General features: G+C 43.5%; 2 protein-coding genes and 1 long non-coding RNA gene across 11 annotated transcripts in view; 2 read left to right on the plus strand and 1 right to left on the minus strand.

Annotated features, from left to right (window-relative positions):
* Nucleotides 1-7,735: 7,735 nt before the first annotated feature.
* On the minus strand, nt 7,736-22,444 carry PPM1K (protein phosphatase, Mg2+/Mn2+ dependent 1K). Of its 2 annotated transcripts, none has more exons than XM_031596722.2 (7): nt 22,288-22,444; nt 19,077-19,570; nt 18,390-18,490; nt 11,261-11,426; nt 10,625-10,769; nt 9,627-9,761; nt 7,736-9,308 (listed from the first exon to the last, which is right to left on the minus strand). In XM_031596722.2, exons 2-7 carry the CDS (start codon nt 19,514-19,516, stop codon nt 9,177-9,179), a joined length of 1,119 nt encoding a protein of 372 aa, XP_031452582.1. In that variant the 5' UTR covers nt 19,517-19,570; nt 22,288-22,444; the 3' UTR covers nt 7,736-9,176. The 2 variants fall into 2 exon arrangements, with proteins under 2 accessions (XP_031452582.1, XP_031452583.1); XM_031596723.2 differs by lacking the exon at nt 22,288-22,444 and adding an exon at nt 21,525-21,787.
* On the plus strand, nt 13,123-18,995 carry LOC149918145 (uncharacterized). Its single transcript, XR_016466008.1, has 3 exons — nt 13,123-13,206; nt 13,999-14,194; nt 18,855-18,995. It is a non-coding gene; the product is annotated as an uncharacterized LOC149918145 (long non-coding RNA).
* The window catches only part of LOC116231128 (uncharacterized), a 196,266-nt gene continuing 192,987 nt past the window's right edge, over nt 19,559-22,837 (plus strand). For 3 of the 8 annotated variants that reach the window (XM_090139044.1, XM_090139045.1, XM_090139046.1), the window contains exon 1: nt 19,563-19,902. Coding sequence is in view for 1 of the 8 variants with exons in the window: in XM_090139046.1 (XP_089995172.1) it covers nt 19,834-19,902 (69 nt within the window). In the remaining 7 variants the exon portion in view is untranslated. Of the gene's footprint in view, nt 19,903-22,837 lie in introns of all 8 variants that reach the window. The other 5 variants (XM_090139043.1, XR_016465969.1, XM_090139048.1 and 2 more) reach the window with 5 other exon arrangements.

Consider the following 22,837-nt stretch of genomic DNA (forward strand, 5'->3'; position numbering starts at 1 on the left):
ATAAGTAAACTTGTTTGATATCATTTTGCTTTCTGAACCCAAGTACAGTCATCTGCAGTGATGCAATGTAAAATTGTGAATCTTTAATTTTTTTTTTTTTTCTTTAAGAGTGTCATTGTAGAGAGTGGGAAGCCAGCAGTGTTGACAGTGTTTTAGAAGAATAAGCTGTACTGATACAGAGAAGGCAGACAGTAAAGAATAATCTAAGTCATATTCCATAAGGACATTTCAAGAGGAGGAAGTATTGAAAACTTAAATCATCTTTTCCAAGGAGAGAGGACAACTGCTAGAGCAGGACTTGACATCTGGTGAGACACAGCTTAAGATCCCCAAATGCTGAAATATTTTACTAATGCTTAGAATCATGAAGTGATTACAGTTGGAAAATACATCTAAGAGATAATCATGTCCAACCTCCAACTCTTCACCATCATGCCCCCTTCAATGCCTTTGTATAGTTTTTTCTAATTTGGTAGTGTTGAAGAAGGTGGGATTTTGTTGTCATGGTTACTTGCATGGCAGTGCTGGTTGCTAACAGTTTTTCTCCAGTTAAAAAACAGGCTTTGTTGCAGCTGGACCTGCCATGTTCCTTGGTTGATTAACACCAGAACTCACACTGCATTCTTAGTGCTTGTCAGTAAGCGATTTCTTTAGCTGTAAGTTAAAAGTACCTTCAAGCGATGTTATTAAGCATCTGTGTTTACTGCATTCAGCACAAACTGATTTCACAAAAGCTCTGTGGGGTGGGAGGTGGGTGTTTAGAGTGTATTTAAGTGTGCTTTGCAATTGTAGTTAGCCCAGCTACTCTGGTGCCACAGAACAGGTCACAAAGCAGCTTCAGCAGAGAGCACCTTGAGCCAGTAGAGCATTCTGGAGTCAGGGTGCTGGGTCTGGGGTTGTCAAGTAGAAATGCCCTCTTATCTGCAGCTTCAGGCTAGTTTGTGCAGCATATTCTTTTCACTGGCAAAAACGTGCTGGCCTTCTTCATGGATCCATACAATAGTAAGTTAGCAAACCTGTGCTCAATTTCATGTAGTGTTCTGAATGATATGAAGAACCTGTAGTTTTAGTGCCATGAGTAATTTTTGTAACTTTTTTCCATCTCTCCAATACATGGTCCCACTGATTCAGTTTTTATAGCTAGTGAGTATGCCTTATTTCAGGAGTAGCCTCCATTCTGTTTCTTGCTGTAGGAGATTAATTCTTTTGAAAGTTTGCAACATGATAACTTGGTCAAACCTGCTCATAGGTAAAGCTTTGGTGCTGAAAAACTTCGGCTTGGAGACGTCTGGCTACGTGTTTCCTCCTGCTTCTCTCAGTAATGCAGCAGAACAAACAGTGATGGAGTGGACAGGTAACACATTGAAGAACTAATTCCTATGCAGTCACAAAGAGTTGTAGTCTCCTTTGTGTGAATTATCACCATTTGCACTAGCTACAGAATATGATGTTAAAATAAATTAAAAAAAAAAAAAAGGACAGGTTTGAGAAAGGTTCAGTGCGTTATAGTGGACATTTTTAAAATGTTGCCTTTCTAGATGTGGGAAAGAATATTGTGGTATGTATTTTGTAAACTTTCTTAGTATAAAATGATACTGATAAGATCCGTCAGATTAAGAAGTTATTGGGAAAAAAACAAACTCCTGCAATCAAATTTCAATAGTTACTTCATGATTTCTTGCCTAAGAAAGGGTCTTCCCCATAACTAGAATTTCAGTGATAAACGTGAGGAACACATAAGGATAAATGTAGATGGGCTAATGCCTGCTCTGGAAGGCCCTTATTGTTGCAGTGACTCTTCCTTTGCAGCTGGTGTGTTCAGCATTCCCTTGTGATGCACCTGCAGTCAGCTGGAAGCAGTTTCTAAGTGTTGCTAGTGCAGTTCCACACTGAATTTGTTTCATTTCCTTTGGAGCTGCAGCTCTTTGTGGTGAACAGGCTGCCAGCTTGTAGGGGACTAGCCCAGGTTGTGCCATGCCAATGGGATGCAGATGGGTGTTTCTGCTAGGGGTAGAGGCATAGTGCGTGACTCTGCATTGCTGGACTGCCTGTAGAACAAGAGGATGACTGTTGGTCTGGTCCATCAGCAGAGGCTCTTTGTGGCTGCCCAGCTTCACATAGAATGTGGCATTAGTGGAAGGAAAGCATGAGGCTCTGCATGACAGGCTTCTCAGCTTTTTTCAAGGAAGAGGAAAGTGAAAGATGTTCAGAGTAGATTGAGGCTTGCCATGGACAACACTTGCTGTTCTGAGAGCTGAAAACTCTGCTTTCTTCTGTCGAGACTGAGTCTCGAAGAGAGGGAAAGCATGTGCATTGCATTTAAATTCACCTCCCCCTCAGCTTTGGTACAGGTGCTGCTTCACTGTCTGCTGAGGGATCCCTTTGTTCTGATTGCAGAGTCTCCTTTCTCTTACCCAACGAGTGCCAGGCCATGTGCAGCACCTCAGAATGGGTCGCTGGAGGATAGGATCTTGACGTGCGTGGTTCCTGTAGCAAGAAGTTCACCAGCAGGTTAGTCTGCAAATGCAGTAGGCTTTCCATGCATTGTTTGTGGAATACATCTGGGATTGCTCTTTTCAGCTAACAGGCACAGAGGGAGCTGAGTGTGGAGAAAGCAAACCAAGTTTCAGCGTGAGCCAGGATGTGGCCACAGGCAGCTGCTACTTAAGCCAGCTTTCCAGGGCTTCCCAGACCTGTCAGAAACTGCATATTGTCAGCTTCTGGATCAGCTGCTGCCTTGCAGATTCTGGGAACTGGAGACTTTGACAGATTTTATTTCCTGTAGAACAAAAGCCCAAAGGCTTAGTGCAGACACTCTGCATGATGCAGTCATGGGATCTGCTAGTTATAAGTGATTTACTCATAATGTCCAAGGAGGAGAGATGTCTTTGATCTTCCCTGGAACTGGCTCACATCTCTAAGCAACACAGGTCTGCATCTTCACTAGTAGCTCATGCTGGCATTTGTTTGTTCAAATAAGCAGGAAAGGGTTGGAATCAGAAATATTAGGAGCAGGAACAGAGAGCAATTTTACGGAGGAAAAGGTCTTAGTAGAAATTTGTATTGGTGCTGAATTGCAAAGAGCTATTTAATATATTTACAGATAACTTGTGGGGTGTAGTGTTTAAAATAAGAAACAACATCCAGCATTGGAGAGTGTCAGATGTTCAGTTTAGGGGAGGGCTGCAGAGGGCTTAAAGCTTCCCTGAGCACCCCATGCCAGAGCACGCATTGCTTACTATAATGCCTGGCTGCTCTCCTGCTTGTCCTGGAGACATATGGCAGGGAACTGCCATGCTGCTGCCGGTGCACAGCCTTTCCCCTCCTGCCGGTGTGAATTAACCAGCAGGTCACAGGGACACTCATTATGGGACAAATGTTCTGATTACAGAGTAACCTTTACAGAGTAACCCGGTAGCTATTTCCCAACTGCTGCCAAATGGTGAGGAAAGGGCAGCAGCTTAAAGCTGTCCAGCAGGTTTCTTCACATGCTGCCTGAGCATGAAAATTCACCTACAGAAGCAGCAGGACTCCTAGCACTGTGTTCAATACATGCAGGTATCTTAAAACTGATAAAGTCCTAAATGAGATGAGAAGTGGAATGGCAACAAAGGATAATGGAAAAGGACTTGCATTAGTCCTAAATGGGAGAGAAGTGTAAGGACTTTGTTCAAGTCTCCTTCAAAGAAAGTGAAGGTAGATTTGAGTTCAGCTGTAGCAACAGTAAAAATTGAAAATAAGTTGTTGCATTTGCCACAGTGTTGCTTCTGCAGCAAAACTAAAACTCTTGGCCAGTCTTTGCTTCCTCGCCTTTTTTTTTTTGCTTTTGACTAACAGAAATGTTCTGAATTAATAGAATAATAGAATCACTAAGGTTGGAAAAGATTACTAAGATCATCAGATCCAACTATCAGCCCATCCCCACCATGACTGAATTGATGTAGCAGTCAAAACATCTTCTTGTGTTGAGGAGGGCTCAGCTTATCTCCTTTCACTGTGTCACAGAGTGAAATTGCTCTCCTTGACAGCTGCTTCAAGTGCTTTCCTGGTTCACAACATAATATTTTAAGGCAAACTTGTATATAGAGAGATGGCATTTTGATTTCTTGGTATTGTAATATATCAAAATATACAAGTCTGAAATATCAAGTTAGAACACATGGCCTTGATGAAGCACAGCTGTAGTGAAGGCTGACAGAGCACAGAGATGGTTACTTTGCACCAGTTATTGCTGGTGAATGCCTTTGTGTTGTATCATATCATATCACAGAACTATAGATTGGTTGTAATGGTAGGGACCTTAAAGCCCACTCAGTCCCAACCCCCTGCTGTGGGCTGGTTGCCCCCCAACAGCTCAGGCTGCCCAGGGCCCCATCCAACCTGGCCTTGAGTGTCTCCAGGGATGGGGCATCCAGAGCTGCTCTGGGCAGCCTGTGCCTCAGCACCCACTCATTGAAAGGCAAGAGCCTTGGTGAATGTGTTTATGACAGAGGCAGAGGGCTCACAGGACAGTCATGGCAGAGCCTGAGAAACAAAGTTTTGGTGGTTGGCAGCATGTTTGGAAAAGAAAAATACATTCATAGTGAAAAGCCGATTCTTTATTTAGAGGTCTTTATTTAAGCATTTCAGTACAGCCTTATCTGTATCCCACTGTAGATTTGAGGCACAAATTTGAAGACAATGTTTAAAAAGAAAAAAAAAATTCAGTAAAATGAAGTAGTAGATTAATTATGGTCACTGATTACACCAAAAATAAACATTTAACATCAGGAATTATAGACTGTCCTAAGGCAAAGTATGCAGTGAATGTACACAATTGCACTTCAGTCTGTAAAAGTTATGACACGCTCTGCTGCCCAAGCACTTCACACGCCAGGCAAAGGGGAATCCCCATTAGTACCTCTGCATTAAGAGGAGAACAGCAGCTTCAGAACTGGGAAACTGCAGGGGAGTGCTATATCGTATGCTCAGCTTATTGGATAAGTGACCAATGGACCTAGAAGTGACTACGTGATTCTATTCCACAGAAATTAATATTAAACCACCGTAAGTTGTATCTGTTTTGTGCTACTGCTTTAGCTAGAAACCTCTGTGCCTTTGAAAACAGCACATTGAGTATTGAGACAGAAATGCTGATCCAGTATCTGATTCCTCCATAAGCAGAAATCCTGCAGTGAGTCCCAGATCTTCAGAATTTTCATTTCTCCAAATTGGTAAAAAGTGGTAATATTGCCAATTTCTCACCCCACCCTTATTCTCAACCACAAACTGTGCTCCACAATTCTTCACCAACCTTGAGCTTTTCGAACAAAAAGGGATTGACTGTTCAGAGGATGCTGTGTATTCAAGCTGTTCCAGCCCCTTCCTCCTGCAGCACCTCTACCATGAAAAACAGCACTGGTCCAGAAGGAGTGTCCAGGCAAGGGAGTACTTTTGATAAGCTTTTTCCATTTGCCTTGGCATGGCTTTACTCCTTCGACTTCATACTTCACACCAGGGAATGTCAGTGCCATACACCTACACTCATGGCTCACTCTGCCAACGTCAGTGCCAAAACAGCCCCATGACTAAAATGCAATTCCTGTGACTTGTCCTAATGCTTCTTCATTAAGAAATATCAAATGACAGAAAAACCCATCACCCAGGAAAGTGCAGGTTTTTCCTGATGACTTGGAGAAAAACAAGACTTGGTGCAGATAAATCTAAAGGGAGATGACTGCCTTTGCAAGAAGAGGCAGGACTGTTGTTTGGGAAGAGAAAGATTCTGGTAACAGAGGGTCTGCACCAAACGATGTTTCTGACGTACTCGAAGTCTGGCAGTGCACAGCGTGAAGGCAGAAATTCACAAACCAGTGTGAAAGCGACTGTTAGCAATGGTAAGAGGAATGGGCGGACTACTGGGCCACTTGGCAAAGCAATCTGCCTTCACTAGTAGCTTGTTTACTTCAGAGACAGATGTAGAAAAGTGCAGGGAACAGCCAGGGAATAAGAAATGTGTCTTTGTAATCTTTTGTCTTATTGCTGTTTAGAAAAAACAGCTCATATCTGTTAGATGAATGTGCTAATTTATTTGTGATATTTATTAGTAGCCGTACAAAGTACCTGCAGGTTTTCACATACTGGTAAGCTTTCAACTTCAGTGTGTTCTGGTGGTTCCGCAGGCAGACTGCTCTCATGCCAAAGTCTTTCTTCCCATCCCATTTCAGTCTCTAAAGTCCAGTGTCAGTAGATGCATGCCCCCTTTGCTGCAGCACATAATTCTGAAATGAGCCCTGCTTTGAGCAGTAAGCTGGATGGATGACATTACCATGTCCTTTCCAACCACAGCTTTTCTGTGATTGTTTAGAGGCACTAATAGGAACTGCCAATGCATCCTTACCTAGCCACCTTCTATTTTGCAAAGCTTTGTCTTATCCCTTCCTTTCTAAAATACATGTGCAGCTATGGATGGATCCTTCTTCTGAGAGGACAGTCAGTCTGCTGGAGGAAATAGAAGCACCCAACCGCTTCCATTCTTTATGAAATTAGGCTATCACAAAATGGCTCAGGTTGGAAGGGACCTCAAGGATTACCAAGTTCTAACCTTCCTGTCACAGGCAGGGTTGCCAAGTGCGAGATCAAGTTGCCCAGGGCTCCATCCAACCTGGCCTTGAACTGGATAGGGATAAAACAAAAAAAATGCTCCCAAACTCCCTCGAGTATAAAAATTACTTCTTTATATATACTGATCACTGCTCAGAAGCTACTTCATCAGCCCAGGCCATTCCTCACAGCACCTGCAGTGCTATTCATTACCGCCCTGCATTTGATATCATGTATTCAGGTTGGCAAGTACTCAGCACAGCTCAAAAAAATAAATGTATACTTGTTATAAACACCTTGGGGGGGGTGGGGGGGAGGCTGATATCTTCTGTCTGGCCAGCTGGATGGATGGCCAAACAGGAATGAGCAGCATTTGGCACAAAGCAGTGTTGATGAGGCACGTCCAAATCCTTGCTCTGCTGCTCATGCCTGTCTGACACTTGAAACCAAAGCTGACTGTAACCCTTCTTTGCCCAGAGTAAGACCGTGGTGTGGTTAGCCCTTAGCTAGGACCGCTTGCTATTTCAGCAGGAGTCAGCTGTGCAGTGCAAACGGATCATAACTGCATTGTTGGAACAGCCCTCTGTCAGGTGCTGCCTCTCTGCAAGTGCTCAGGAGAGGATGTGTTCTGCTGCTTTTGCTACAAACAGGTTGTGCAGGGTGAAAATTGCAGGTTATCAATTAAAAGTGCCTTTTGCCTCAAGTAAGCAAGGCAGATACTAGGACTGAACACTTTGATCTCAAGTGAAGACAGAACGGGGGAAATCTGGGGAAGAAAGATATTACAACTGTAAACCAGTGATGGATGTGCTCGTTAAATGTGCCTGCCTGGGCAACAGCACCAAACACAATAGAGACTTACAAATATTGAGTCACAAGCTCTTTATACTCATAAACTGAATATACACATTACGTACACCATATAAATACACCAGGTGATGGGACACAACCAAGGTACTGTCTATATGTAGAGTATTAATGCTGTCAGTACGATGCCGTGACCTGCAGGGTGTTCGCAAGCCTGTAGCCAGAAGAACACATGGAATGATTGTGCTGTAATCATGGGCCTGGAAGGGGCTAGAAAAAGATGTAGATGCCTATGATACACTGGAAAATGAGAATCAGACCAGGCATCACCTTTTGTTCTTGTCAGTTGGCTTTTTTTTTTTTTTTAATTAAAACAATTGTGCTGTTGGAAACATGGAACAAAATCTACATAGGAAAAGCCTGACTTTTCTCTGCCCGTATTTCCTCACAATGGGGCAATTTGAGGCTACAGGAGATGCACGACTAATTTTGAGTGAGGGAGAACTGGGGCCGAAAGAGGTATGTGGAACAGCTGGACCTGCTGTTGATGTGTCACCAGCAGTTTGTATCACAGCAACACCAAGCTGGCTCAGGGCTCTGGCTTTTTGTGCCTCATTGGACACAGCCTCCCACCAGAAAGAGAAGTGAAATCTTTAAAGTATAAAGCTACCTTTTGGTGACCAACTATTTGATGCCTGGTGGAAACAACACCCAAAACTTAACAAAAATTGCCATATGTTATTAAAATATTCTCTTCTTTCTCTAGCTTTCTCGCTTTGGGCATCTTACAGCTGTCTTTATGCCCCTGGGAGACTGTATCTAGCTGAAAAAAAAAAGGAAAATCCTCACATATGAAGAAATAAACTCTACTGTCTCACACCTCCAAAAATCTTGAATTGAAAGCTCTTTGAAACAATTTCCTTTTCTTAGGAAAAAGAAAAAAAAAAAGACATTCAAATTGATGAATCTCTGAAATGCTAAAATGGGCTGCTTGTTTTTTCTCCTCCTACGTGCTCTTGTCAGGCACCAACACGCTGAAGGAAGCATGGTGCCAGAGGCTGCATGGTCCACCATACAGATGCTGCATGGTCCACCAAGACTGTAGGGGCTTTGGGCCCAATGGGTTCCCATCTGTCCAACAGCACGTGGCTCCTGCTTGCTCTGTCTCTTCGGAGCTTAAGGATCACAGGTAATAGCAGAGAGAGCCTAAAGCCCAGCGAAGTGCTCTATTGGGATGCCATTCAGCTACATGGAATGCCCCTGGCACCAGAACATAACCACAGGCTAATTGCTTCTGATATTTCCCCCTTGTATTTCACCTGTTTCTCCTGAAACATGGGGGAGCTTTGGATGGCTGCATGGTATAGGAAAACAACAGACTCCCTTTCTGTCTTGCTAAGAACACTGCATTTGTTCCCCTGTGTATTAACGTACAAAGAAGATGGTGCATGGCTCAGTCTAGGACTTTCACAGCTGCCAGGTAACTAGGTAACAAGAGTTGGGATGAAACCGATGTGTCATAACTCAAGCCCAGAGACTTGTCTGTGCAAATGAAATGATGTGCGGAGCTGCTGGGACTAGAAACCCAGTGCTGATCTGAATAAATAAACACAGTAAAATGTGATCAGCTGTAAGCAGCAATTACACACCAAAGGACCAGTTGCATCCTCCATAACTGGCAACAGAAAAGATGGACAAGACACTGAGTCAACCTATGAACAGATGGATGTGTTCTCTTATAGCACGTTGTATCCATGTTATTGCAGGAAAAGAGCTGTGTCAGATCTTCACGCCCATCTCCCACTGGAGGCAAAACTGCGGCTGAAGGAGAAGTTGATCTCGCCATTTTTATACTTTCCCCACGCTCCAAATGGCACTATGACAACTGTGCTATTATCTTCAGTGCCATACTGCATTGCCTGAAGGAAGAAACAATTTGTCAGCATCACAGTCTTGCTCAGAAAGGGAAATAACTGTCTGACTCCACATGGGACAGCGTGCTCTGAGACTTCATTGCTTCTTCCCAGCTCCAACGCTGCAGGCTCTTGCATGCTTCAGAGCTTTCTATGGATATACCACTGTCCAAAACCTCCAGTATGAAACTGGTGATTTCCACCTATGCTGATTACATACTCAGCAGGTCTGTGGACCAAGAACTAAGCACATTAATTGAAATGATGTCCCTGTGTCTTTGCAAGGATCTGGCACTCTGCTGCTTCAAGAAACCTTAGAGTTACCTGCTCAGTAACAACGTGGGCAGCTTCAGCGGGATCGTGGCACTGGTTGATGAAGTCACAGATCTCTTGACTGTTCACCATGAAGTTAATACCATCTGTAGTAAGGACTAGGAAGCCGTCATCTGCATGGTGCAACTGCAATAAAGGTATAAGTATACAGAACAGTAAAGAGAGTGCTGCAAGGTAAAACTGCTGCCTTGATTTATTTTTTTTACCCTTTGTTGCAAAGTACTTTTCTCTGGGAATGCTGCCTGTTCTCTTGCTTTCTGTATGAGGACTAACAGTTCTAGGGAACAGACCTCTGGATACAGTGAGGCCAAAAGACCCATGAGCCATACGTTACCCATGAGGATTTCAGGGAAGACGTTACCACTGCAGTCACCTCCTAAGCCCCTCAGGCCTCGTGGACAGTGTTTTGTGTTGGACTGGGAACAAATGACTGTAAGTTCCCTAAGCACTGGGAAATCCATTAGGGGAAAATGTCAAAACAGTATGAGTTGAGAGGAGGGACTTTGTTTTCTCTTTATGAAAACATGAATGCAGTTGTGCTGAATACTTTATGGGTGGTTGATCTGTTTCCTGGACAATTGCAAAGCTATGGTAAGATGCCTGCAACTGTCCTTTCCTTCTCCCTTCCTCCCAAGTACATAACCCGTTACAAATTCTGCTCTCCTCGGTGACCCAGCTTTTCCAAATCCCACCTAGTTCTCAGTGGTGGCTTTATACAAGTAACATTGAAAGTAGGTTATACTGTGATAACAAGGATTCAGAAGTTAACCTTCTTGACTTTACTGTCAGGACTAGATTCTCTTCTATCTTATTAGTGTTAATCTGAGATAACTTACGTAGAGCTGGTTGTGGGTTATTTTACAAGTGAAAACCAAAGCTTGGTCATGTGGTTCCACCTGAGCAAACTGTGTGGGTACCACCAACTGCTTCAGATAGCTTTGTTGCCCCTTAATCCAATTGCCGTCCCTGTGAACCAGGCTTTCTTTTACCTGAACCCTTTTTGTTTCTGGCTGGGCTATCACACCACTGTTTTTGAGATCCAAATCTCCTATGCTCCGCGTCATTGCAAGTCTACCATTCACATGGGGTTGTCCCAAACTGTTCCAGGCAACGAAGCCACCACACTTCCTAATCCTGTCCGGAGGCACAAGAGAGAAAGGAAGATGAGTTACAGATTCAGATCATTCCCCCTGTCTGTAGCTGCAGTTTCTTTCACTATCAGCTGATGTGAGATGGAGTACCAAGGACCTGAACTGAGAGGCCATGTTTGAAGGGTTCCACAGAAGGAATAGGATTTAGAGGGCTGAGTGCTGCCCTGGGAACTACAGCACATTTCTTCACATCCTGGATATCTCTTGGAACTCTTGTATGAGTCTTTGAACCACGTGGTCACAGCTCAATACCCAGTCCTAGTTCTGCTGGTTTTACTGCAATGACAGTTTATGTTCATGTAGGACTTTATAAATCCCCAATTCTTGAATTAAATTACTTAACTGGGGTTGTGCCACTCTTTCCAGCTCGGACTGTTATGTTCAGCTCTAGCCTTTTTCCCAGGACCAACCTGGCAGCAGGACAGCCTGACAGAGGCTGTTCCCCAGAAAGCCACAACGCGAGCCAACAGGTACCTTTCCTTCTCCTCCTTCCTTTCTGGTGTATGGTCAATGGTGAGTTTCATGGCCTTTCCTTTTCGACACAGCAGGGCACGGCTGTCACCCACGCTTGCCACTACCAGCTCAATACCATCCCGCAGCAGGGCCACCGTTGCAGTGGTCCCAGAGTTCATCAGAGTTGCTACAAATGTCATATCAGAGAGAGAGGTTTTATCACTGCCTCAAAGCACAGGACCATTTATAACAGAGCAACAGTGTCGACTGGTTAACAAAAAGACAACTTGTGCTCTACATTACTAGTAAGTAATTGTTTTTAAGTTTAAACTAAACCTATAGATAAGTAAAAAATAAAAATAAAAAATAGCAAACAAACATGCATATGGGACTTGGGATGGGGAGACAGAGATGGAGGAAAAGTGGAGAGTGTCAGTGTTTTGTGCAACAGCATGGCTCCATGCAAGAGGGCGAGTGGAGTTAAAGCAGGATGAGACACAGTGGGTTCTTTTCAGGTTATAGCAAATACCTTTTCAGTCCCACTAGTTCCTCTCAAGGTACAGGTCTTGTCTTTATCCCTATGCACAGTGAGCGCATTGGTAGCCCACGAGAATGCTGGTGGTTCTCCCCTCCTGTGAGGCAGTGAAGTGGGTGGCTGAGTAATTGCAATTGGAGCTGCATGTAGTTCAGCAGAAGAAAACCTCCAGATCGCTTCCTGGCTGCAGTCTGTGGGGTTCTCCAGTTGCTGTTGTTATTAATAACCTCCCTCTCATTCCTCTTGGCTTGCCAAGAGACAAAGGGCTCTGCCAATATGTGCTGCCTTTTTTGAAAAGGGGGCTGTGCTCTCTTACAGCCCTGCAGATTTGTTGGAGGTTGCAGCACTAAGACAGACCTGGACTCTGCCTTGCCTTGCACTGCAATGCAAATGAGTGCAAGTCACCTGGCAGCCATGCTTACCTCTGGGCAATCTGCCCTTCAATGCTGGTGGGATCATTTGACATTTGCTGCCTAGAGGGCAAACTGGAGCCCTAGCTGCTGGCTTCCTCCTCTTACAGGGCACGGGAGTGATCTAAGTTGACTGTTTTAGGGACCTGGTTGCAGTGACTACTGCAAGCAAACTTGCTTAGGAGAAATAAAACCTGTGCTTAAAAAGGGGAAAAACAAGTCTGTCTGCCTGTTTCAGAAAAGGTGTGCAGATTTATCCACGGTGAAAGAAATGCCAGAAGAATTGCCCAGCCCTCATTTTTTGCTTGCTTACTGTTTAAAAGGAAGAACCTACTTTTGTAGATAGCATCTCCTCCTGCGAAACATGCTGCACTGGTTAGGGAGAGCAACCTCTCTGCTGGAAAGCACTAGCTCCTGCTAACTTGAACTTTTACAGTAAAAAGCCAAGCTGGGAACAGCTCTTAACCAGAACTCACAGCCCATGCAAGTGCCTCTGAAAGGCCCTCTGGAGGCCTCTTGCACACTGAGGTGTTCCAGTAACAGGTTTTAAAAGCTAGCTTCCAGACAGAGGTTTGGGTTTACTTAGCAATGAGAATCCCTAGCTATATTGCTATTTTCACATGAGTAACGATTGAAGATCTTCCCATCACCACTTCTGCAGAGCTCTGCACTGCACATGCTCCTGCCTTTGGCTCTGTGGCACTGACCTGGGATGGTGGAAGGGACTGGGATGGGCAACACAACGCCCTGGTGGGTGCATGGAGCCTTGCTGTCAGATGAAAGCAGTAAGTTGATGAAACAACAACAAAAATACCTCACAAAGCCATCTAAACTAAGCTTGTGTTATTAATTAAAACAGGTATTATTACTGCTGTGGTGACTTGATTAACTGACTTAACCAACAAGTCCACAGTGAATGTTCACCATGGTGACTCAGGATGCACCTTGGTCTATGTTACAGCTGTGATACAGACTACAAGATTCAAAACCACGTAGATGCCAGTAGCCTCTTGAGCATTCAGGTGAGCACTGACATCTTATTTCTTCTTTATAGCAAGGACTATGCAAGTGCAGACTCATTTTGAGGTATTTTATAAAATAAGATAATAACAAGTAGTGGTGTGATTAGAAATTTTAGTAAAGTCAGTAAAATACCTGTTTTAGCCAACAGCTAAAAGCAGTAAAATGAAGAACCTACTTAAAACTGCCTTTTTTACTTTGCAGAAAATATATTTTACTTAGACATTAAAATTAATGCCACTAGTTTCCCATCTCATCACTTGTTTTGGAACTATGCTTACAAACACATATGGTTTCAGAATAGGTTGATCTAAGGTCTGTAATTCATGACTGAGCACAAATATTTGGTCATTCAGGTGAGCGTGCATCTTTACAGTGCCAACTCTTAAAGCCAACAGACCTGCTATCAGGAAGCAGAGGATGCTACTGAAGATACAACACAGAGCTGTGGTAACGGCTGTACCAACTTGTGTCTTATAAACATTTGCTTCTTAAGTTGCACTCTGAGAAAAACAAATGCCGCTCATGCTTTCTTCTCTGAAACTGAATCACCATCAGGTAGGGGTGAAAGAACGTGGATCTGGTCAGACTGAAGGGATTATGTGACTTCTCTCACAGTTCCAAAACACAGAAGTGACGATGGGATAACATTTCTAATGCTTTACTATGACCGCTGCTAGGATCTTTAATAACACAAAAGTATACTGCATCAGCACGTGTACTCATTTTTAAAATTAAAAGAGTTTATTTTGTTTACCTAACAATATCACTATAAAACTAAGATCTTTCAATAGGTTCTTAACACTCACTGGACACTTTTTACTGCAAGTCATCTCAACTAATGTGACAAAGAGGATGTGGGAACCTTCCAGTAGTCCAGGCTAGGAACCGCCGGACTCCTTCACCTGGGACAAAATTAAGCAGATCTCTCTTTCCACTGAAGCCCAGCATATAGTGTCCAGGGCCTCCAGTTCTAGAGCTGCTGACCAGGTACAGTGTCTGCCACAAATAACACGTACACAGAGGCAAATAGGAAATTGACCCAGGGACTTTGTTCAAACAAAATAAACCTGCAACACTGGAGATGAAAGGACAAGGGCTGCAAAACAGGGCACGTAGTCATTTTGGGTTTGCCCACAGTGTCTTCTACAGAGGAAGGGCCTATATGAGCTGTGTAATGTTCTATTTGGCCATAATAGAGACTGCATCTTTGGCCACAGACAGGTTTTGCGGGGCTGATGGCAAGTGTCCAATTAAAAAGTCAACCAAACAAATGTACTGATGCCAGATATGACTGTCTCATATGACAGTGGCCACCTTACAGAAAACTTTCAAAACATAATATGGCCCATTTTCCCAAGGTAGTTTATATATGTAAATATATATATATATATATATATATAAAATAAAAATTGAGAGTGCAAACCTGTGCCACCTAAATTGAGGCCATTTTAATGAAGACACTGAATGACTCCTTTTGATCCATGGGCAAACATGCAATATCATACTATAATACTATCATACTATAATTAGTATCGTCTAACTTGATTTGGTAATAATTGAGACCTTTGGATAAAAAAGTGGTCTTTGTGATGTTGATGGCATTGTGAAATACGTAAGTAACCATTTCTGCAGCTCTCCCTTTTCCTCAGTGTTGCAGGTTAACATATTCAAAGAAAAAATAATCACATGTTCAAACAATAACTTAAAAAAATCTGAATACTACTTTGTAAATATAATTATTTTAAAAATACTTTTGGTGTTTGCTCAGCACATTAAATTTCCAGGAAGACCCTTCAATCATAGACACATCAGGTAACACCTGGCTATGTTTTAACAAGATGGCTATTCCAGAAGTGAGTGGTCAACTTGATTAGAGCTAGATGCACTGAAAATGGAGACTGATGGAAACATTGCCTGCCTGTTATTTTCCCAGAGTGGTGGATGGTGCCTGCAGTGAACAGAAGCAGCAGTTTTTACGCTACAAGACCACACTAGACCACTGCAGGGTTTATTTTCCATTTCTCCAGGGCAATGTCCTGTTTTCCTCGAGCACGATCAGTTGTTTATACCCATCCTTACTCAAGAAAGCTCTTCAGCTTTTACATTTAGATTTTTACTGCTGGTCCAATGTAACAGAAAACTGTCCATCTCTGTTAGCGTTTGTTCCCTGGATAATAATGTATTTGTTGATTGGGAACTTCCTTTACTGTGTCCTGTATGTTAATTTAGCAGTGATTCAACAGTGACTGGGTATATCTGAATGTGTGGAAGTGAATGAAAATGAGTTTCTGAAGAGATATTGAACACCATGCTTGAAGACTCAGGCATATCTCTGACCTCTTAATGATTAGAAATTATTTATGTGGCAGATAGCTTCCAAAAGAAAGTTTCTTATGCCTTTGTGTGAAACTGTCAGAGGGGATACAGGAACAGCCTGCAGGTCAATACAGCAGTCCAACAGCACTAGTGAATGTGCACACCAAGCATGGCAGCAGTTTTGGAACACATGCACAGACCTTTATTTTTATTGAGAACTCAAACGAGGCATTATTCTACTTGTTTTTCAACTCTAATTTCAAATATTTTTCAATTGTAAACTGTCCTAGAAAGGACAGTGTCCTGGAAGACAAAGTTATATTCTCCAACAATTCATATGCTAGTCCTGCTAAATTTTTGCCACAATATGTTTTTTTTTTCCCTCTAAATATCATCATAAGCATTGTGTTAGCCAAAATTTAATGGATTTTTGTTACAGGGATTTCCTGTAGTTATGTCCTGGCAATTATGTTTCTTCAAACACACAGGCATTCATTTTCAAAGCTGGTTGTGTGTTAGTAAAGATCTGGACACCCTGACCATCCACCCTGTCTTTTACAGAACACAGTGAAAGGAGCCCTGGCAGGGCTGTCTGTGGGAACAAGACTAAGTAAGTTATTTTTCTGCACTTCATCAGCTGCGGCAGGGATTCAAAAGGAGGTTGGCCTTGAGCATCCAGTGTACGACAGATAACCTGTGTTACACCACTGACCGCCATCTCTGAGAAACCTTGACCATCACATCTAGAACAGCCACAATCATTCAGAATTTTTGCTGGCAAACAAAATCAATTTGGTATTAGTCTTCTAACAAGGACGCGTGCAAAACATTGAATTTTACATAACTTTCAAAAGAGCAGCAATGACAAAAATATCCACACCAAACAGTCAATCAAGCATTTAACTTTTTTTTTTTTTTTTTAAATCAACAGATATGCAAAAAGCTTGCTTTGTTCAGAAAACTGCACTTGTCTGTGCACCCTGTTACTCCACTCTTTGCCTTTTAGCTTTATTTTCAGCTGGGCAACCAGACAAGAGCACTGGGCACTTTTAGATCCCACTGGCTCCTGTGGGAAGAGTATGCAGGCATTCAGCCTCCCTAAGAAACACTGAGTACTTTGTAGGACGTGGCCCCTGTAGATTGCTTTTCCCTTCTATTTTGTTTGTCCTCTAGCTTTTTTAATGCAGAAGGCTTGTTCAGTATCTTGATGACTGTTACATAAATTTGCTGGCATTTGCATTACGTTTCTGTGAGTGAGCAGCCCCGATTAGTCACTTAAATGGTATGATAAAATCCTACAAGGAATTCCAAAATGCCCAGCTTGCTGTACAGCTTGTTTGTTAAATATTTTTCTTGTTCAGTTCCTTATGTCTCAAGTACAGAATGCTATAATCAGAAACCACATTCAGAGTAACAGAACAGTATACCCAGTTCCCAAACATCTTCTCAAGGAAATGCTCTGAAACTTGGACATGAGCAAAATAAAGAGCTGTCTTAATAACAAATGGACTGGGCAGGGTGCAAATAAAACAAATCACAGAAAATAAGAGGTCGTGGTCTAGGGAAGCACATAAGCCTGTAGGTGTTTGTTGGTGGTTTTTTTTTTTTTTTTTTTTTTTTTTTAATCTGGGCTTACAAGGAGACTCTCAGTTAAAACTGACTTCACAGGTCAAAAATGACTTTGGATTTTTTACCCCATTATTATTCTTTCTAAACAACAGGACTGGTTTTCAATACCTAGAAATAAAATAGGTTATAATGGAAAAATGAGCTTTACAGATTAAATTCCTCCTTTTTAAGGGCTGTGTTTCAGAACTTGAGTCATTGTCTTTCTGATACATTAGCTCTTACCAGGTAAGAGGAAAGCTATACATCCCTCACAGTGCTGCAACAGTCAGGCAACTTGTCCAGCCAGGAAATACTTGAGCCTAGGTAGGTTTGGTTAGCACTTTAAGAGCAGGAAACCACTCAATTACTAGACTGTTTTCACTGATTGTTTAAAGGAAGTGGAAGTAGCCCCAAGGACACAGTGTAACTTCATTCCCTAAAGGTCCTGTTGCATCGCCAGTATCTGCAGCAGCACTGGGACAGGTTGTTTGGGTTTGGTTTTCTTTTTATTTATTTAAACATTAGGTGAACTAACTCCTCTATTTCCTTCCCAAATTACACTCTATAAGCTCCAACTGCTGTGACTGGAATTTCAGATGTGCATAGTCTCTCTCTATATATACATAAGAATTTGGTGAACAGCCAGGACTAAGGAAATCTAAAGGGGCTGGTGCCAGCTTTACCACAGTGAATCTTGTTTTCCTCTTGACTGTTGTTTCCCCTTTCGTGCTCAGCTGCTCTGGAGATTCTCCCTGTGCAGAAGTGGTATCGTTTGTATTACTTCTGGCTGATATTCCTTCTCAGCTGCAGCAGCCAAGAAAGAAAGGGGAACTTTGGACAGTGTTCTGTTCCACTCAGAGGAATAGCAACTTTTCAGAAAGAAAACATAAAAAAACAACCCAAAGGAGACAGTGTTTCTCACACAGGAAGATTATGCTCCTTGCCAATTTAAATCATCCTTGCTAACTTGACAAACACCTTTCTTGACAGAATGATGTTAAGATCAATTCAGTGTGGATTATGCTGAAGCTCAGATTAATAACTTCCCCAGTAAATTTGACCTAGACTTTTTAAAAGCTTTTTCATTTTTAGGGAAGTAAAGCACAGTTGTTTAGTTTGCAGTAAGTGATTAGAGCAAAAACCTATATTAAGTAAAACAGTTTTCAGGCTGTTTTCAGAGTCTTAGTACAAAACTACTGAGCAAGTAACCAAACCCTTTTTCCCCACATTCATAAGGGTAGAATATTTTTTTACCTACCATCAGCAGACAGCTGAGCATGCCTTTCGTATGCTTTGTTTATTTCTAGAAAAGCATCGTTCAAAACTTTTTCTAAGTTCTCTTCCTGAGCAGCAAATTCCCTGGGTACAAACAATGAAAAAAAAATAAGACTTCTTACCAAGAAGTGTTCACCTTGATCAATCTCTTTCACAGACTTATTTTCTCCCTGCATGCATTGAATAATTGAATAATGCTAGATAACAGTAAAAAGGTAATACTGCTTTATTAATGACTTGCACTGAAAGCTCAACCCTCTAATTTTGCAAACAGATAAAGTGCCTGTTCTAACACTCAGGCACATACCAGAGAGCTATGGAGGAGTGTCAGCAAACTCCTGAGTCTGTGATCACATAACCCCCATCTGACAACAGGCAATCCACGTGCTCTGTATTCCCTGCTCTCTCCTGGTGGATACAATCACATTTTCTTTTCTTGTCTTTCCAGGCTTGCTCCCTGGGCAGGGAACATACAGAGAATTACATCACGCCACATCTGTTGTAATGGGAATTACTCCTTTGCTGTGTTCCTGCTGTCCCTGTTGGAATAGATGGCTATACAGCCTGGGACGATGAGCAGCAACATATGGTGCACAGATTCCCTTTTGGTTGTAAGTAGGGAGGCTCTACTGTAAGTCATTAACCACGCGTTCACTTGATGCACACTTACTTGATATATCTTTCCATGTTCTTAGCACAGAAGTCTGCTGCTGCCGCCCCGCCGTGTCCATCATATACTGCAAAGTACAGGACATCCTCAGTCAGCTGAGCGTAATCAAAGCGGTCTTCATTTTCCTTCCGCTTCCCAATATGGCTGGCACAGCCCACTTTGCTCAGGCTGACTTTTGGAATCGGCTTTCCATACTTTATGCTAGGTGGGAGGAGAATAGGTTCATCAATGCGATTGTCCCAGATGCCAAAGGTGTCCCACGTGGCGGGCCGCCCGCTCCCGTCCGGATCGAAGCGGGATGCCCGGCGTTCGGAGGTGGAAATGTAGCACTCGGCTGTCGAACGCTTCTCGTCTTGCAAGAGGCGGGATGTCAGCAGGGCTCTCCTTCGTACTTGATAACCTCCGTTTCTTACCAGATGGATTAAAGCAGCTGTTGACATAACTTGTCTTCGCAGAGATTCGTAGGGATAAAAGAGATGCAGTGGCTGGAATGTCTTCAAGAACAAAGAGAAAACTGATCAAGAATCAGCACAGGAAGGAGGACTATCAGTTACATCATTCAGAAAACAATTTCACAGTGGGAGCCCGCTAATCGTGCATAGCACAGCACTGCCTAGAAGAGGCTACAGAACCTCTGCATGACTCATCGAGAAACAATCCTGCACAGACCAGCCCACAGTTACAGTTCTGATGAGGAGTGCTGCAGATAAATTGAGGCGAGGCAGCTCCACTGTTTTCAGAGGTGACGGGGGTTGTGATGGAGATCATGAGAGTGATAATGACTTTGTTCTATCTCATCAAAACTAGGAAAATGTTGAAATATGAGGTAAGGTCGTTGAATGAGTTTATCATGCATATAGCTCAAGCAATTGCTATAGCATATGTGCTGTGAATCGTGGAGGGTGGGAAAAAAATATACTTGCTTTGATTTTAAAGAGCTGGATTCCTGCACAGGAAACATGATATTCAGTTCTGTCCCATTTCATTAGGACCTGAATAAGACTTCTCAAAACAGAACTGGAAAGGGAATTATGAGATATATATTTATATCTCATAATATATATATCCAGTTATATATATATATGTTTTATATATATATATAAACATATATATATATATTTAAGGCAAAGAGCAACTAAGTCTATCTGTAGATATGCACAATTGCTCACTTTAGCTTCACAAAACACTGTCCATGCAGCTTTTAGCTATTCTGCCTGTTGTTCTTCACCACCCAACCCTGAAATCCCTGAGCTATCCCAGGAAGCAAGATCTTCCATTGACTTTTCAGATGCCTCTTCCAGCTTGGATGTATTAAACATACCAGTTGGCTCAGCACAGATATAATTCATTGACATTGATCCAACTAGCAAGCTGAAAAATGCAGAGAGATTTGCTTAGTTATTTGCAGATAACAGCCCAAATGATGAAACTCAAAAGGGCTGGGGTGCATTTGGTAGTAAGCCCATGTTGTTGCACCAGATAGATTTGACCTAGACCTTCAGATTGCTATAACTAACCGTGCTAAGAGTTAAGTGAGGGATTGCTCTTGTTATTGCTAAATGTTTGCTTGTACTGGAGAGTTGCCAAGAGCAAAACTGTAAGTGAAAAGTATTCCGTATCATAATAAAGAGATTAAGAATACATAAGATGGCAGAAGGCAGATGGTCTGACATAATCCAGCAGCAAAGAGTGAGCAATATGCATACCCTAGAGATACATAATTCTGGACTGGAGTGCCTTGCCATTGTGTTTTCCAGATTCAAATCATAATTGCATCTGTATTTTGAAATATGGTTTTACACTAATATCTTTAAATCACAGACAAAAACTGGGTGCTTGCAAAAACATTCATAAAGGTAACTTGGTGAGCAGTTGTTTAATTAGAAAGTGGCTGTGATGTGAACATTCTGTAGGCATACAGTAAGCTTGCACAGCTCAAAACATGTTGTTTTGGGTGCTCTTGGTTTATCTTTAATGCAGTATCTTAGGTGAGGAAAGATTTGTTTATTTAGCATTTTCAGAGGAACAGTCAACTCAATCAATGCCAAACACGCTGGGAATCAATATTGTTGCACTGGATGAATTTGGCCTAGACACCATGTGAACTGGCCCATTTCCACCATGAGTGATTTTCCATTTTACTCCTGGACGTCTGCAACATCTCACCCTTATTGCACTATACTCGCAGGTAGTTAATAGCTGATTTTCTTCCTTGAGATTTTCTTTTTGTTTCCTGTTGCCCTTGACTCGCAGCAACAGCACGTTCGCTTCCTCCTGCCAAGCACAGCTCAACAAAACTGAAAGCCTGCCAATTCACAAAACCTGCACTTCTGTCAGCTCGAGAGATGAGCAAGAAACAGTAGCTATATTTAGAGCTCCCAGAATCCATAGTGTGAATCAGAAGATACATCCAGAGCTAATTAACGGGTTTGTTTCCATCAAATATACCTCCTAAAAGCCCTTTTCCACCTTACTGGTGGTCGGGGTGGGGATGGGCTGACAACTGGACTAGGCGGTCTTAACGGTCTTTTCCATCCATAATGATTCTATGATTCTTGAACCCCAACGGTGGTTGGGCTCTTCAGCTGTCTCTGCAAGTGAGGAACATGAAACCATGCTGTGGCTGCAGTGATGTAAATGGTTGTGCTTTCGGCTGGGGACAGCTTGTTTCTTTCCAAACCGATACGCCTGCAGACACTGAGAAAAGCCAATGTGGGAAGCACAGGCTGTGGGTGCTGCAGCCAAAAGGAGCCGGCTGCGGGGGGAAACCTGCTGCGAGAGGAAACCTGCTGCGGGGGGAAACCTGCTGCGGGGGGCTCCGTCTGGTCCTGTCAGCCTCCGCGTGTTTAACCTAAAGGAATGGTTCGCATACATAGACGAGGAAACGCGGCGCTTAGCGTTAATGATTAAGCCGTAGACCAAGCTGTGGGGTGACCCTCTTTTCAGCGAGGCTGCCTCACGGCAGATGGAAATGTTCCATACCGACAGGAGAAAAGAGCATAAAGCCCACCCGTGCCCCGGAGGACGCGCGGCTGCCGCCCCGCAGCGCGCAAGGCACGCTGAGCATCCAGCACAGCGCTATGGCCGCAGGACGTACCGCGCCCGCCCCGCCCGCCCGCCGCACCCGTTAGGGCCGCGGCCAGCGGTAGGGGAGGACAAGCGACGGCCGAACCGGACTCCCTCCTCCCGCTGCGCCGAGGAGAGGCCTTACCTTCTCCTCCGTGTCCTCCTGCCGTACCCGGGAAGCCGGCGGCGAGCGGCGGAACCTCCCCAGAACCCTCCGGTCGCTGCTCCCGCCCGCCCCGCCTCTCCTCTCCGCGGGGCCGCCGGGCCAATGCGGCGCTGGGGGCCGTCCCGGCGCTGCCCAGCCCCTCGCGGGCCCCAATGGCGCTGGAGACGGCGGCCGAGCCCCCCCCGCCGCCCTCACCCCGCCCTGAGGGGAGCGGCCCGGGTGCGGGGCGGGAGGAGGGCGGCTGTGGGATGCCGCGGTGCTGTTCGCGCTGGCTTCTGCTCGTGTTTGACGCGGGTGTCGGATCCTGGCGCTCCAATAAGCACGGAACGTCGGGTGGTTTCCATTTCCATCCGACAGCTTCCAGTGGAGCCAGTATTTAGACAAAACCTGTCCAGGTTTGGCTGTCGCGTTCTTGGACACCCAGCCTTCAGCACATCCAGGGGCCTTCTTAATCTTTCATTTCTTAATCTTAATATTTCTTAATCTTAAATATTTATTCATAGAATCATAGAATCAAAGGATGGTTGGG

This window comes from Phasianus colchicus, chromosome 4 (genome assembly GCF_987193195.1).
Source record: "Phasianus colchicus chromosome 4, bPhaCol1.hap1.1, whole genome shotgun sequence".
Classification (NCBI taxonomy): domain Eukaryota; kingdom Metazoa; phylum Chordata; class Aves; order Galliformes; family Phasianidae; genus Phasianus; species Phasianus colchicus.